At 39.6% G+C, this 16,493-nt stretch overlaps 1 protein-coding gene across 2 annotated transcripts in view; it reads left to right on the top strand.

Annotated features, from left to right (window-relative positions):
- iqsec1b (IQ motif and Sec7 domain ArfGEF 1b) overlaps positions 1-16,493 on the top strand; it is a 487,182-nt gene that overhangs the window by 116,088 nt on the left and 354,601 nt on the right. For both annotated transcript variants that reach the window (XM_060835545.1, XM_060835548.1), the window contains exon 2: positions 3,074-3,103. In XM_060835545.1, the coding sequence (XP_060691528.1) occupies positions 3,074-3,103 (30 nt within the window). The remainder of the gene's footprint in view (positions 1-3,073; positions 3,104-16,493) is intronic.

Below are 16,493 nucleotides of genomic sequence, written 5' to 3'. Positions count from 1 at the left end.
TTTTTTTTCTTTTTCTTTCTCCCCCAATATAATCTATCTTGTTTCCAGCAGTTTATCTTTTTTTCCTCTTGCTCTCCCTTTTATTTTCATTCTCCACCCTTTCTATCTCACTTTTTTCTTCAAGTTCAAAGATTTTCATCTGTAACTGAAACTTGATTAATTCTAGTAATGCTGCATCTATTTCAGTTTTCCCTCCTTTTTGCTTTTAAAAGCTCGGTAGCTGTTTCAAGCATCTCATTTTTAACATGTGCTGCTTTTGTTTCTATTTTACATTTATCCACTGACACTTACTTTCTTTAGCCTTAGTTACATTTCTTACACTAGAAAAATTTTGGCATCAGTCAAAGCCAGAAAAAGTTAGACTATTAAATATGCCGGGTGCTGGCAGGTGGGACTAGATTTGGTTGGGATACCTGGTCAGCATGGGTGGGTTGGACCAAAGGGTCTGTTTTCATGTTGTACATCTCTATGACTCTATGGATTTTAATGCCTGAGTAACTATTCAACTGCAAATCATACCATGTAATATACTTCTCACTAATCCTCCTTTTAAGTTCCGTACCTCCATGTACTGAAATTAAGTGAAAGTGTAAATCTGTTTTAAAAAATCAACAAGCCCTCACTTTGTAATTATCCAAACTGATCTTGATAATACTGGGCAAGTTAAATCTCAGTGAAGCCTGGCTGGATTCGTTATTAGTTGTATTCTTGACCATTGTAGCAATCGAATAACCGTCACTGAATAAACTTAAGAAGCTTAAAGTGTACCTTTAACAAAAGGGCATAAGTCGACATGAGGAAAAAAGCACCAACCATATTGCACGTTACAACAACTCTTTGAAATGGTTTTATTGGAAATATCAGAAAGGATTTCATCATTTTTATCTTCAACAATCTGACATATTGAAAGCTCAGTGAAGGTCATCCTGTCTCCACTTGAAATTCCTTCTTCAGTTGGCATGGCTGTTTTGATTTCTAAAGTTTTTTTTTCTCCTAATGACTTCAAAGTAATTTTCAGAGCTAATAGATGATTTTTTTTCCTCACGCATTCTGCTTGCAGTAGTTTTCTGTTTCTGCATGGTTTCTAATAATTCTTTCAGGACTTTTTGCCCAGTCTTGAATTTTAGAGTGCTAAACTAGCAACATATTTTTATTCTGACTGAACCTGCACACTGGCTGACCTTGTGTATGAGTCTGTCTTTGTGATCTTAAACTGTTGTGAAGTAATAGTTTTCCCTATTCTACCCTTTTTCATAATGTACCAACCATTCACCACAGTTACTGCTTTGGATAACTCATATATTATAAATGCATTCTCAACAAATGACATGCACGTACCACTGTAGAACAAATCTGAAATGAAACAAAGTACGCCTCCACTTATTAATGTGCACAACATAAACATGCAAATCAAGCTTGAAGTTATACATGGTTCTTCTACTTTTTCAATTAATTATTTACAAGCGTACAGGAATCTCTTTTCAGGTGGTAACTAAGCTGATGATAGAAGTAATCCAGTACAGTTCAGTGTAGTGTATTGTGAATAAGCAATTATCTAAGCTCCTCAAGAGGTCAGTAAGGAATATGTCATGTCAAATCCTCAAATGACAATGTTTGGCCTACTAATAAGTTCAAACCTAAAGCACAACTAGAGCCCAGATATTCCACTGGCAGGACAGTCAGTCATTATTTCAGTGTGCATCGGGGTTCCTATCATACCATGACATTTGAAGATTTTGCCAGCAGTTCCACTCAAATCAGAGAATTTGAAAGGTTCCAATGAAGATAAGATGGTTAGAAAAAGTTAGACTGATAACTATGTATTTCAATGCCCAAATAACTATTCAACTGACTTCATACTTAACGCTCTCACTTCTAATGACCTCTCTCCCAGCCATCTTGCTCACATTGGACCCAACCTTCACCAGTTTCTCTCTTCCCTGCCCCTTGGCACTGGGCCTGAACATCCACCTAACCTAATAACGACATCACCTACCTGGCCCCCTGGCATCCTAATATCACACTTGTCTTTTATGTGCTTGCCATGATACAGCAACTGGTGAAGGAGCTGTGGGACCTTTGTAAATTTCAGAATATGGTGGCTGACAGCTTTGAAAAGTGAGCATGGATGCCTTTCTCTGACAATTCTGTTCTACAAAAGAACTGTCAGAATGCAATTGTACCTCCATGTTTCTGATGGAGCTCTGATCAGAATCCCATCTCAAATGTTGGGGAACAGAAAGGGCCAGATTGGCAGGCTCATGCAGATTTACATTCCTTGGAAAATCCTGCTCCAGGTCCATAAGGATATATTACTTAATTTTTCAATCTTTCTATAATGTTGAAATTTAAACATGCAATTTTGCTAATAGGCAAGTCTTTGCAGCCCCATGCAAGCACTAGTTCTGAACGGCAAATTCAAAATGGAGTTTGATCTTGATATGGGTATGGATATTGACATACTGGAATGATGCGGAAAACCTCTCATACAGAGATCACCGACCGTGTTCTTTACAAATGGCCTGCAGTGACAAGTTGACACTTACCTGTTGTTCTCATGTGCTGTAAAATGTCACGTGCCATAAGTTTCCATGGAGGAGATGATGCTGAGGATACAGTATTTATGCATGTAAACTCCTTTTCAGCGTCATACTTCAATAGGTGCATGCCTTTAGTATTGGCACCCCAAATTCCTTTCCAAGTCACTTGCTCATCAATCATGATTTTACATTGAGCTTATTGATCAAATTTCAGGTGGGAAAATTTTAAACCAAAAATCAGTTCCTATTTTTTTTAAAAAAAAGTCTTGAACATTTCCTCCGATGTTCTCAGGTTTGATTTGAGTTTGATGTTCAGTAATCTCTTCCATTAAATTTGTGCGGGTGTAGTTATGCCTCATAAAATATTTCATAACAGTTCATTTGGGATTTGGATTTTAAATGAATTCTGAGCAAACATCATTTGAAAATTCTTCATTAGTTGATTTTTGCAAATCTAATTGAATGAAAAGCTGTGTGTTTTTCTTCATGTTTTATTTTTGTGCTAATAGTTTACCTTTTTCTTTATTTCACAGATATGAAGGAGAGAGTTCTGGAAGTGTCAGGTTTGTGTTCAAGCACCAATATTCATATTATGGTATTCCCATTTGAATGTGGTATTTAAATGAAGCTGTGCCATTGATTTCTGTTTTTTTTAATTTCTGTTGAATTATTATGCATCCAGATTTGAATGCTGTGGAACTTGTGATTTGAATGTAAGAGAATGGGAATCATTAGTGGTTACCTTTTTTTGTGCCTCAGTACAGTTTGCAATGAAGCTTAACTAATCCGTATTGCACAAAAATGCAATTTTTTTTTTCTTTTTTGGTAAATGAGTTAAGTCTTTATTAGAATGTAGTGAGTTGTTACATGGTTGAGCTTCAGACACTGACTGGTTTATGGATTTGAAATTGCTTTGAAAATTATTTGCAAAATAAATTTACATATGTAGATAATTAGAAATGGCCATGTGGGGTGGTATACATCTATTGTCAAAACTTGTCGTGACAAGATTATACTTTTGAGGAAGGAAATTCCACTATTTGGATGTCTTGATACCTGACTTGCCTGTTGATATATTTCAGAGGGTAATTGTATGCATTTAGCTTGTTCACAGAATCGTAATATGTTTATAGCACAGAAGGAAGCCATTGGGTCCATCCTGTTTATGCTATCTCTGATGGAGCAATCAGCTCGTGCCTTTTGCCCACCTTCTGCCTTTTAGTCCTCCTTTTGAGATAATGTTGCACTTCCCTATTGAATACCTTGATTAATCTGCTTCTTAACCACTTGCTGCATGAATTTTTTTTCTTGTTGCTGGTGCTTGTTTAGCCAGTTACCGTAAATCTGTGTCCTCTTGGTTCTCTATACACCAACCATAGAACAATTTCCCACTATCTATTCTGTACAAACCCTTGGCGATTTTGAATACCTCATTAAAACGTCCTTTCAACCTTCTCTATTCTCCAAGGAGAACAATTCCCCCTTATCCAGTCTATCCACATGTCTGACATTCCACATCCTTGGAACAATATTTTGGTGCATGCCATAATGCCTTCCTATCTTGCCAAAATGTGTAGCACCTAGAACAGAGTATAATACTCCAGCTGAAGCTGAGCCAGTGTTTTGATTAGATTAGATTAGATTCCCTGCAGTGTGAAAACAGGCCCTTCGGCCGGTTTAACTTGTTCTTATGCTCTGTGTACTCCAGGTTGTTCTATGCGTTGCTAACTGTCCTTTCTACCTGTCCTGCTGTTTCTCGTGCTCATTTGCACCCACGTTGCTTTGCTCCTGCACTGTTCTTGGAATTGAAGTTTTTATTTAGTTTTGTCTCGGTTCTTTTTAAGAAAAAAAAACACTTCATACTTTTTGTGCTTTAACTTTCATATTCCATTTGTTTGATCTTCCTAGCGACCTACGAGTCATTTGAAGCTCCTATAGATCATTCTTGTTATTCATAGTACTTCTAATTTTGTATCATCGTCAAATTTTGAAACTGTGACGTCTTACACCAAGGCCGAGGCCATTTTAAAAAAAAAACAAAAGCAGGTGTCCTAGCTTTGGCTTCTTAGAGACTCTTTTATAAACCTTCCTCTTTTTTGAAAGACCTGTTACCAACTACTATTTCTGCAAGGTTCTGCGAATTAGTTCAACATAATTTGCACTGAACAAATCCACACTGCTCTTCCTTTTAATTAATCTGTATCTGTCCAGATTTGGCATAAACTGCAGTTTCTTGAAACTTCCCCATCACTGAGATCAAGCCACTTGGCTTGTAGTTGCTGGATTTTCACTTTTCTTTTTGAACATTTGCAGTTCTCCTATTTACTGTCTTCTCCTACCATGGCCTTACAACTTCTCCCTTCAAACACACAGGTATGATGTGTTCTGAGGGAGATGATGGCATAACGGTAGTATCATTGGACTAGAAATTCAGAAGTCCAATTTAATGCTCTGAGGACGTGAATTACAGCCCTGGAGGAGCTTGAATTCAGTTGATGAATCTGGAATTAAAAGTTAGTCTCAGCTATGATGATCATAAAGATCACTATTGATTGTTACTTTAAACATAAACCATCTAGTTTGCTAATCTGCTCGCCAACATGTGGAGAGTGTGATGCTGGAAATACACAGCAGGTCAGGCAGCATCCGGGGAGCAGGAAAATCAATGTTTCAGGCAAAAACCCTTCATCAGGAATAAGGCTTTGAGCCAAGGAGGTGGTGAGATGAATGGGAAGGGGAGGGTCTGGGTAAAAGTAGCTGAGAGTGCAACAGGTAGATGGAGGTGCGGGTAATGGTCAGAGAGGAGGGTGGAGTGGATAGGTGGGAAGATGGTCAGGTCATGAGGTTGGAAGGTTGAAACTAGGATAAGGTGTGGGGGAAGGAAAATGAGGAAACTGGTGAAATCCACATTTTATACTGTGTGGGGTTGGAGGGTCCCAAGGTGGAAGATGAGGTGTTCTTTCTCCAGGCTTCAGGTGGTTAGGGAGTGAAGGAGGCGGCTCTGGACCTGCATGTCCTTGGTGGAGTGGGAGGGGGAGTTGAAGTGGTCGGCCACGCGGCAGTGAGATTAGTTTGTGCAGGTGATGTTTTCTGAAGCGCTGTGCAAGTAGGCATCTTGTCTCCCCAATATAGAGGAGACTGCATTGGGAGCAACGGATACACAAGTGACATGTGGAAGTGCAGGTCAAAATTTGGATGTGGAAGGCTCCTTTTCGAGCATTGGACAGAGTTGAGGAAGAAGGTGTGGGCATAGGTTTTAATTCTTCCCGTGGCAGGGGAAGATGCCGGGAGGGGAGGTTGGGTTGGTGGGAGGGTGTGGATCTGAGGAGGGAGTCACTGAGGCAATGGCCTTATGGAAAGTGAATATGGGTGGGGAGGCAAAGATATTTGTGGTGGTGTCCATTTGTAGGTGGCTGAAATGACTAGGATAATGCGATGTAAGTGGAGGTTGGTAGGGTGGAAGGTGAGGACCAGGGGCTCCTGTTCTTCTTGCAGTTGAAAGGGCGGGGTTCGAGGGTGGAGGTGTGGGAAGTGGATGGGATGTGTTGGAGGGCATCATCAATCATATGGGAGAGGAAATTGCAGCCTTTCAAGAAGGAGGCCTCGTTGATTTTAACCTCACTGCAAAGCCTCTTCCAAAGATGCCTATCTTGAAGAATATATCTCTCTCTACAAGAAACTCATTTCTGAATAAAGGGTTTTGCCCAAAACGTCAATTCTCCTGCTCCTCAGATGCACCACACTCTCGACTCTAATCTCCAGTATCTGCAGTCCTCACTTTCGCCTAGTAGAAAGCTGGTTGGTATAGGGAATGCTGGATGACTAAAGAAATTGAGGGTTTGGTTAAGAAAAAGAAGAAAGCATATGTCACGTATAGTCAGGATAGATCCTGTGAATCTTAAGAAGAGTATAAAGGCAGTAGGAGTATACTTAAGAGGGAAATCAGGAGGGCAAAAAGGGGACATGAGATAGCTTTGGCAAATAGAATTAAGGAGAATCCAAAGGGTTTTTACAAATATATTAAGGACAAAAGGGTAACTAGGGAGAGAATAGGGCCCCTCAAAGATCAGCAAGGCGGCCTTTGTGTGGAGCCACAGAAAATGGGGGAGATATTAAATGAGTATTTTGCATCAGTATTTATTGTGGAAAAGGAGATGGAAGATATAGACTGTAGGGAAAGAGATGGTGACTTCTTGCAAAACGTCCATATTACAGAGGAGGAAGTGCTGGATGGCTTGAAACACAAAGGTGGATAAATCCCCAGGACCTGATCAGGTGTACCTGAGAACTCTGGGAAGCTAGAGAAGTGATTGCTGGGCCTCTTGCTGAGATATTTGTATCATCGATAGTCACAGGTGAGATGCTGGAACACTGGAGGCTGGCTAACGTGGTGCCACTGTTTAAAAAGGATGGTAAGGACACGCCAGGGAACTATAGACCAGTGAGCCTGACCTCGATGGTGAGCAAGTTGTTGGAGGGAATCCTGAGAGACAGGATGTACGTGATTAGGGATGATTTGGAGATGCCGGTGTTGGACTGGGGTGTACAAAGTTAAAAATCACACATTACCAGGTTATAGTCCAACAGGTTTAATTGGAAGCACACTAGCTTTCGGAGCGATGCTCCTTCATCAGGTGATAGTGGAGGGCTCGATCGTAACACAGAATTTAGAGCAAAAATTTGCAGTGTGATGTAACTGAAATTATACATTGAAAAATTGATTGTCTGTTGAGCCTTTCATCTGTTAGAATACAGTGATAGTTTCACTTTTTTCATGTGTAAATCACAAAACCTTTTTTTTAAAGTTGCATTCTCGGGTTAGCTGTTAACAATGGTGATAGCTAGACAATATGTTAAGGTGTTAGCCCCCTGTGTTCTCTGTCTATGACCTGATGTTTAGATTGATTCTAATCTAAAAAGTGAGATAAGAGTTTTATATAAATTCATGCAGTTTTAGGGATTAGGGATATTCAACATGGCTTTGTGCGTGGGAAATCATGTCTCTCAAACTTGAGTTTTTTTAAAGGAAGTAATAAAAGGATTGATGAGGGAAGAGCGGTAGATGTGATCTATATGGATTTCAATAAGGCTTTCAACAAGGTTCCCCATGGGTGGTTGATTAGCAAGGTTAGATCTCACGCTTTCCTTTATTGATCAGAGTATTGAGTACAGAACTTGGGGGGTCATGTTGCGACTATACAGGACATTGGTTAGGCCACTGTTGGAATATTGTGTGAAATTCTGGTCTCCTTCCTATCAGAAAGATATTGTGAAACTTGAAAGGGTTCAGAAAAGATTTACAAGGATGTTGCCAGGGTTGGAGGATTTGAGCTACAGGGAGAGGCTAAACTAGCTGGGACTGTTTTCCCTGGAGCGTTGGAGGCTGAGGGGTGACCTTCTAGAGGCTTACAAAATTGAGGGGCATGGATAGGATAAATAGGCAAAGCCTTTTTCCTGAGGTTGGGCAGTCCAGACCTAGAGGGCATGGGTTTAGGGTGAGAGGAGAAAGATATAAGAGACCTATGGGGCAATGTTTTCACACAGAGGGTGATACGGGTATGGATTGAGCTGCCAGAGGAAGTGGTGGAGGCTGGTACAATTGTAACAATTAAGAGGCATTTGGATGGGCATATGAATAGGAAGGGTATGGAGGGATATGGGCCTGGTGCTGGCTGTTGGGACGAGATTGGGTTGGGATATCTGGTCGACATGGACGGGTTGGACCAAAGAGTCTATTTCCATGCTGTACATCTAGATGACCTGAGTTGATTTTAACCTCATTGTGAAGCCTCTTTCAAGGATGCCTACCTTGAAGAAGTTCTCCTCCTGTCTCTGCAAGGACACCCCCACCCCTCCATTTATCTCACCACCCCTTTGGCTCACAGCCTGAAATGTTGATTCTCCTGCTCAGATGCTACCTGACTTTGTGTTTTTCCTGCGTAACCCTCTCGTCTCTAATCTCCAACGTCTGCAGTCCTCACTTTCGCCTGGTCAATGTGTGTCTCCAGATCCACACAAAAAGTCAACTTTCAAATGTAGTTTGAAATGACCTAACAAGTCACTAAATCCAAGAACAATTAATGATGGGTAACAATGTTGGCCTTGCCACTGAAGACCACATCCCATGAAAGAGTAATGGAAATTAACTTAACACCTCAGCTATGACCCTTGCCTCCATGTGGAAATAACTTTTTGGTCCCTAATCAGTATCTGCTTCATTTTTTTTTACTATTTTACATGCCTGGAGTAGATTTTTTACATTCCCTTATAGGGTGGCTGTCGATCTCTCTCTTTACCCACTCTTTGCTTTTCCAATTCGCATATGAATCTTTTATATTCCGTCTTGTTTGAATTCTATTAGCCGCATGATACCTTTCTTAAGCACACAGCATCTTACTCTGTCTCTGAGATGATCTGAATTTGTTTATCCCCTCTGTAAATATTCATTGATTTGCAGCAGATTGTAGCTCAGATCCAATGTTTGAAACTGTACACAAGTCATTTATTTGTAAGTGTTACTGATATCTGAAGAAGGCTTATTTTAACAAATTGAATACCCAATTCTTGCTAGCCAGTTGCAGGTTTTTCTGATGAGGAAAGCAAGTTAAATGTGGTGCTATGAGCATTTATGGTACTATGATAAGCCTTTAGTTAAAATGAATACTGTATTTTCTATGCTCTGTTAAAAGATCTCTCCATTTTCAGTAGCGTGTATCATGTATCTACAAGTCTGCTTGCATAGTAGAACAGATTGCACAACAACATTTTTACCCAGTAATACTAATGTTTGATCAGGAAAGTGATGCACAGTAATAAAACAAGGTAGCAGTGGAGGACAAAAATTATTGTTTCATAATTTTTTTGTCAGCATTTTTCTAGGGGTTGAAATCTTTGCATTTCCCATCAGTCTTCAAGAGTTGGGCAATTCAGTCGAGGTAGAAATATGAGCTCAATCTGTAGGAAAGACAGTTTCATTAAACAGATAAATCTGTTTTTCTTAAGTGATGCAGCTTATTTTGTTTTGTTTGTGTTGAAGTCTAACTCATCAGTTTTGAAGTCATTTATGATGCGATGTTTTCTGCAAGCTGGATTGGTAGCACACATTAATAAAACTGAAATTCTCCACACTGATTCTGAAATGATGCACTTGAAGTAACAGCTGGTTGAGCCAGGGTCTTGATTCTGCAAGGAAAGCTCAAAATTGTATTTGTTCTTGGCGGGCTCTTCATTTCCCTGTACTTCGCTGAATAGAAAAATGGCCATGAGAGCAAAGGGGTGAAAGTACTTTAAACTTGATGATGAATCTGAGTGTTCGTTCTTGTTTAGTCCAACAAAACCAGCAAGTCACCAGCAAGTTTCATCTGTAAAGCCAAAGATGTGCAGCTTCTGCATCCAAAGGAAGCTGCTGTGTAGCTTAAAGTTAGAAGTAATATGGCGTAGAACAGAATAACTATGCAATAAGAAATTTTATAATGGCAATTATGAGCTATTTATTACCTATGTTTGGGCATTTATTAAATGTTTATAATTTTGTAATTTGCTGAGGGCATATTCATTGCAAATGTGATGTGATCATGAGTGAGTTCTTACTACTTTTTCTGTAAATGGTAAACATTCGTATATATTGCAACAGCTCCAAGTAACACACTGTGCTTTTGTACATCTATTACAGTCATAATTTAGGGAAAATATTCAAGAAGCATGATGAACTTACATTTTTAACTTAATTGTAAATACATGCAAGGAGAATATTTATTCTAAATAACCAATTCATTTCATATGCCCTCGAAGAACCAAAGAAGATTGAAATTCTTTCACTTAAACATCCTAGTAAAAAGCATGAATATAGGCTCATTGCATCTTTTGTTTTAATTCTGATGAATTAGTCTTTTGTTAGACCAGGAATATTCAAACTATTTCATGATATCAACAACACTGTTCTCTGACCAACTCCAAACTTGAGTGGGCTGGAGTTGAATTCTGTTTCCAGTGTCCCTCCACCTTTCCGGTGGAAAATCATAGGCCTCCTATTCTGTTTCTGTGTTAGTACAGTTGAGATTAGAAACTTCCTGTATGTGAGGAACCATGAGCGTGAATACACACCCAACTGCTTGTTTCCTTTTAATCTTGCCCTTATTTAAACAAATTCAGACAACCTGGTGAGTTTAGCGGGGGGAAACAACTTCGGAATAAAACCATTAGTCCAATTCTGTATACAAAATTAATTTGTGATATGGACTAGCTCTGAGGCATTCAGTTAATAAAGTTCAACTTGACATGGAACTCTGCTGTAAAATGATGGTCTGATGGCCTTTGCTGAAAAGGCATTCACAAAGGTCCATTTTGATATTTTAAAAAAAGTAATATTAATTTTGAATATATGCTGTGGGGATGCAGTGGAAGGATATTTGCTTACAGTTAACCAGAGGGAAGTCATGGTCATTTACATAAGATTCATATTGCTCGGAGGAATTGAAAAAACAAGTACCATGTACTTGAGATTTTGTCTAATTCCTGTCATCTTGACATTTTGTCAGCTGAATTGGCTTGGACATTTGGCTGCTGAATGATGCCAGCAAAGAACACCAGTCTGGAGTGCTCTGATGATCCATGGGGCCCAGCAAGCAGTCCTGTAATGATTGCATTAGGATTCTTCTTTCACACTATTTTGCTTTCATATGCTAACTTCTCCCACTCCTATCTGAGCTACCATGCAGTCTGTGGTGCTACGCCTTGTGGTTTCTGTGGTGCTTGGAATACTCTTGATGACTGGGGAGTCCCAAATTAGCAACATAGTCTAAGGATATTGTGTAGGCCATTTACGACAAAGATGAAGAAAATTTCTTCACGCAGATGATAAGCCAGTGTAATTCTCTGCCACAGGAAACTATTGATTTAATTTTATCCTGGCATGTGTGCTGAGGCATAATGAAAAGGTTGTCTTGTATGCTTAACAGGCAGATTGTATCCTGCACTCTAGTCGAGTACAATGTTACAGCTGCTGAGAAGATGGAGAGGGATCGACATTAACATTAAAGTGGTCCATTTGCAAGTCTGATAACAGCATGGAAGAAGCTGTTCTTGAATCTGTCTATACATCTACTCACTTTTTTTAAAAAATATCCTCTCCCATCTGGGAGAGAGCATAACTGGGGTGGCAGGGATCTTTGATTATGTAAGTTGTTTTCCCAATTCAACAGGAAGTATAGATGAAGTCAATGGATGGAAGGCTGGTTTGCGTTTTGGACAGAACTGTGTTCACAAGTATCTGTCTTGGGAAGATCATTTGCCATCCACATAGCATGCTTTCTGTGGTGCATCTATAAAAATTAGTAAGAGTCATTGTGGACATGCCAATTTTCTTTAGCCTCCTGAGGAAGTTAAGGCCTGGTGTAATTGACCACGATGTCAACTTGTGTGGACCAGGACAGATTGATCACTCCCAGGAACATGATGCTCTTGACCAACTCCATCTCAGGGTCATTGATGCAGACAGGGGTGTGCCCTCACTCCACTCCACTACCATCTCCGTTTTGCTGACATTGATGGAGATATTGTTGTCTTTACACCATGCAGCTAAACACTTAATCTGATTCCTGTATTCCGTCTCGTCTTTTTTTTTGAGATATGACCTACAACGGTGATGTTGTCAGCAAATGTAGAAATGGAGTTGGTGTGGAATTTAACCATAGCAGTGTGTGCATAAGGAGTATAATAGGGGGCTGAGTATGCAGCCTTACAGACATGGGTGTTCAGGCTTGTCGCCTGTCCTTACTGACTGCCGTCTGTTCGTCAGGAAGCCGACAATCCAATTGGGGGGTGGATTATTGACTGGGCAAAACAATGAATACTTTTTTTTAAAGAAGTGTAGATATCGTTCTAAGGACGGAAGGGATCAAAAGAGAAAAAAGTGGGAACAGTGTACTGAGTTAGAAGATTGGATGAAATTATAAGACATAAATGGTCTTCTGTATTCCATAATTCTCTGTTTCATGTTGACATTTTTAAATTACTTTAACTTTAACATCAATTCCTTTGCACTTATTGCAGAAAAGTATAGTAGTGTTTTATTGTAAGACATTTTACCTCTTCCTCTTTCTTCCCTCCTGTTTTTCTCTTCATTATTTACTTCCCTACTTTGTGTTGGTACAATCATCATCCAATTGTTCTGATAATGTAAGCACTAAAGTTACAATATAGTGTGACCCATTTCTTGCCCACTTGTCCTTCTGCAAAATAGGTTATTTAGTGGGTTTAAGGACATCAGAGTTCAATAAAGTTGTGAAACATGAGACTAGGATGTAGAATCCCTACTGTGTGGAAACAGGCTATTGGACCCATCAAGTTCACACCAATCTTCCAAAAAGCATCCCACCTGGATCCATCCCTCTATTCCTGTAATCCTGCATTTCACCAATCTATCTGGACACTGGACAATTTAGCATGGCCAATCCACCTAACCTGCACATCTTTAGACTGTGGGAGGAAACCGGAGCATCCAGAGGAGAGAAACAATCCTGGGGAGAATGTGCAAATTCCACACAGTTACCTGAAGCTGGAATTGAACCTGCATCCCTGATGCAGTGAGGCAGCAGTGCTAACCTCTGAGCCACTATGTCACCCAAGTTTTGTGGAAATCCTAGTCTTCAATATGGGTGATTCTAAGTCCACTTTGTCCAATGGGCTATGCAATTTTTCTGTATCTTGATCAAACTGGAATCTGATCATGACATGTGACCTTAGAGATTAAAGCAAAGCCATTTTCTCCTCTCAAAATTTCATTTTTTAAAAATATTAGAATAGTTTTCAGTGAACTTATAAGTAAAGTGATCTAAACCAGATACATATTCTACCATTCTTAATCTGAAGAGAAAAAAAAATGCAGGTTTTATATATATATAAGGTGCTGATTTCAGAATAGCAGCTAAATAAAGTAGTGACGATAATTAGATAGTGATTCACAATACAATGAAAGCCCTTAACTTTGCCTTGAATGCAGTGTCCATCACGAACTGAAGGTTGGTTGCTGACTTGATTTGCCTACTTATGTATTTAAAGTGGAATATTATGGCTCTTGATGAGCAGCTGATGCCTGTTATTGTATGTAATCGAGTGAATTTCCAAACTCTCTTACTCAAGGCACATCCGCTGTATCGTACAGCTACCCCAATGACCTCTTGGTATATGGCAGCTGAGATCTGAATTCAATAACAGGTTGAGGGGGGCAAAAGAAATCTGCGACTTGGCACAGGCAGTGAAATACATGGACATTTTGAAATCAGAAATATTCTTAAGTGCAGGAAGCTGTCTGTTCTGGAAAAGTCGAGGTTGGCAGCACAATCACTGACTAATCAGAATCAGGGAAAAGCAAAGAAGTTTAGGAGGAACTGAACTGATATATCTATTGCAGACATTGAAACGCTTGACTATTGAGTGAACACTTAATGCCCAAAATTTACTTGGTGCTTAATACTGGTAAGTGGCAATGTTGTAATTGGCCAGATTGAATAGGGAATATAATAAGTACTGTTTTTGACAGTGTTTATCAATAGTCTTGCCTGATTTGAATGTGGGCATAATGGCGACTGGATTATGTGTGTTCAATCTAACACTGGCCTGCTTTCAATACATATGCTTGGCCTTGCGTGCAGTGGATGAGTAAAATTTGCCAACTTCAATCTTCTTGCATTCAAGACCTCAATTTGAGCACTTGGCTTGATGTATACACCGAAATTGATAGTATTGTTGATCTTCTATTGTGGGCCAAATCTAATTGCAGATTTGATTAAATTGCTTTTCATTTGCATTTTCCTGGTGGTTGATGCGATGGAGTTATGCAATTGCAGATATATTTAATAGATGCGAAGAGAAGCATCTTGATCTTAGAGTAGTGATGTTATTTGTGCCTTTTCATCATTGAGTTAAATTAAGAATAGTACATAGTGAAAGATATGAGTTTCAATTTTGAATGTCAGAGTACTGTACATGACTTGTGATAAAAGGTTCTTATTTTTTCTAAAAGCTAAAAAGGTAAACAAAGTGAATAGACTATGAGCTTGTGTATTATAAAAAAGGAACGATGCTGAATAAACCTTTCCTAAAGGTACAAAAACTTATCTCTTGATTTGAATGTTAATGCACAGGGTTATGATGTGCATTAAAAAGGTTCTGGAGTACAAAATAAAGATTATTTGAAGCATATATTTAAGCAATAGTCCTTAAGTATATGCCTAAAAGCATGTATCCAGTGTACCTAATGTTATACTTTCAACCTTTTTATTAAGCTAAAATTTAATTACATGCAGACGGTTTTAACATTTCTTTCTCCTGACAATGCCCCAATTCTCCATTATATGATTATAATAAAGTTAAAACACAACATGAGAATTTAACTGACCTCTCTTTTTTTCGTTCAAGGGATGTAGCTGTCATTGGCTGGGCCAGCATTTATTGCCCATCTGTGGTTGCCTTGGAGATATTGTTGGTGAGCTGCTACCTTGAACTGCTGCAGTCCATTTGGTGTAGGTAGAGCAGCAATGCTGTTAGGGAGGGAGCTCAAGCATCTTTGGCCCACTGATGCTGAAAAAATGTTGATATATTTCCAAGTCAGGATGGTGAGTGGCTTGGAGTGGACGTTGCATGTGGTGGTGTTCCCAAATATCTGCTTTTGTCTTTGTAGAGCCGCACTTATTACTCTAATTACCCTTCATTACAATCTCTTCTTGTTGGGCTAATAAGATGGGATTAATTGTATATCCATCAAAAGTTTGTTTTGCTGCTTAAATAAACATTGTTCTTGGTTGCACAGTGATTAAAATATTATAGTCACTTATGAAACAAGGATACTATTCGATCATTAAGTCCTTTCTGTCTTTATTTCTTTCCTTATATTTGATATCAATTTTAAGAAGGTGCTGTATGCATTGACGCTTGCTTTTGCAGATGTAACTAACTGGTGGGCAATTGGATTTCTTTTAAGCTTGTTCTTCATCAGATACTGATCATTGCTACATGGTCACCCCTGGCCAGTAACTATGGAAATCTCTTGTGCTTGTCTCCTTAAGTCACAGCTAAAGCTTAATGAAAGTCCTGGATTCGCTAAGAAACACTTCCTTCCCCATTTTACAGCAATCTAATGCAAGTGGAAAATACAGTAGTGATGTTCCAGTTTGCGCTGAGCTTCCTTGGGACACCAACACATCCGAGGTGGAGACATTGGCCAGGGAACATGGTGGTATGTTGAAATGGCAGTCAACTCAAGAATGTCAGGGCCAATTTTGTGGACAGAATGTAGGTGTTCTGTGAAGCAGTCAACCAATCTGCAGTTTGTCTAACCAATGTAGAAAACCAATGGAACCAATTTTGATTCTTTTTAAATAGGGCAGCACGGTGGCTCAATGGTTAGCACTGCTGCATCACAGCACCAGGGTCCCAAGTTCAATTCCAGCCTTGGGTGACTGTCTGTGTGGCGTTTGCACATTTTCCCTGTGTTTGCGTGGATTTCCTCCAGGTGCTCCGGTTTCCTCCCACAGTCCAAAGATGTGCAGGTCAGGTGAATTGGTCATGCTAAATTGCCCATAGGCTAGATGCATTAGTTAGAGGGAAATGGGTCTGGGTGGATTACTCTTCGGAAGGTCGGTGTGTATTTGTTGGGCCAAAGGGCCTGTTTCCACACTCATCTAGAGGAGGCCACAATGTGGTCTTTGTCTTTGTCTAGGCTTATTATAGTGCACTAGTAAAGCTCAGTGCAAGCTGGAAGAACAACACCTTGATTACCGCTTGGGGACCTTGTAACTTCAGGTCTTCAATCATTTTGAATGTCAAAGTTCAATAATTAGGCCCTGAGCACCTCTTCCCATGTCATTACCCCAAACCCCACACACCAGGTCATGTCATCATGTCAGCTGCTACCACAAACAACGTATTATCAGCTACCAACAGTCCCCATTAGCA

Source organism: Hemiscyllium ocellatum, chromosome 14, assembly GCF_020745735.1.
Source record: "Hemiscyllium ocellatum isolate sHemOce1 chromosome 14, sHemOce1.pat.X.cur, whole genome shotgun sequence".
Taxonomy (NCBI): Eukaryota; Metazoa; Chordata; class Chondrichthyes; order Orectolobiformes; family Hemiscylliidae; genus Hemiscyllium; species Hemiscyllium ocellatum.
Note: the sequence above shows the minus strand (reverse complement) of the source record. Positions and strands in the feature narration are given on the sequence as shown.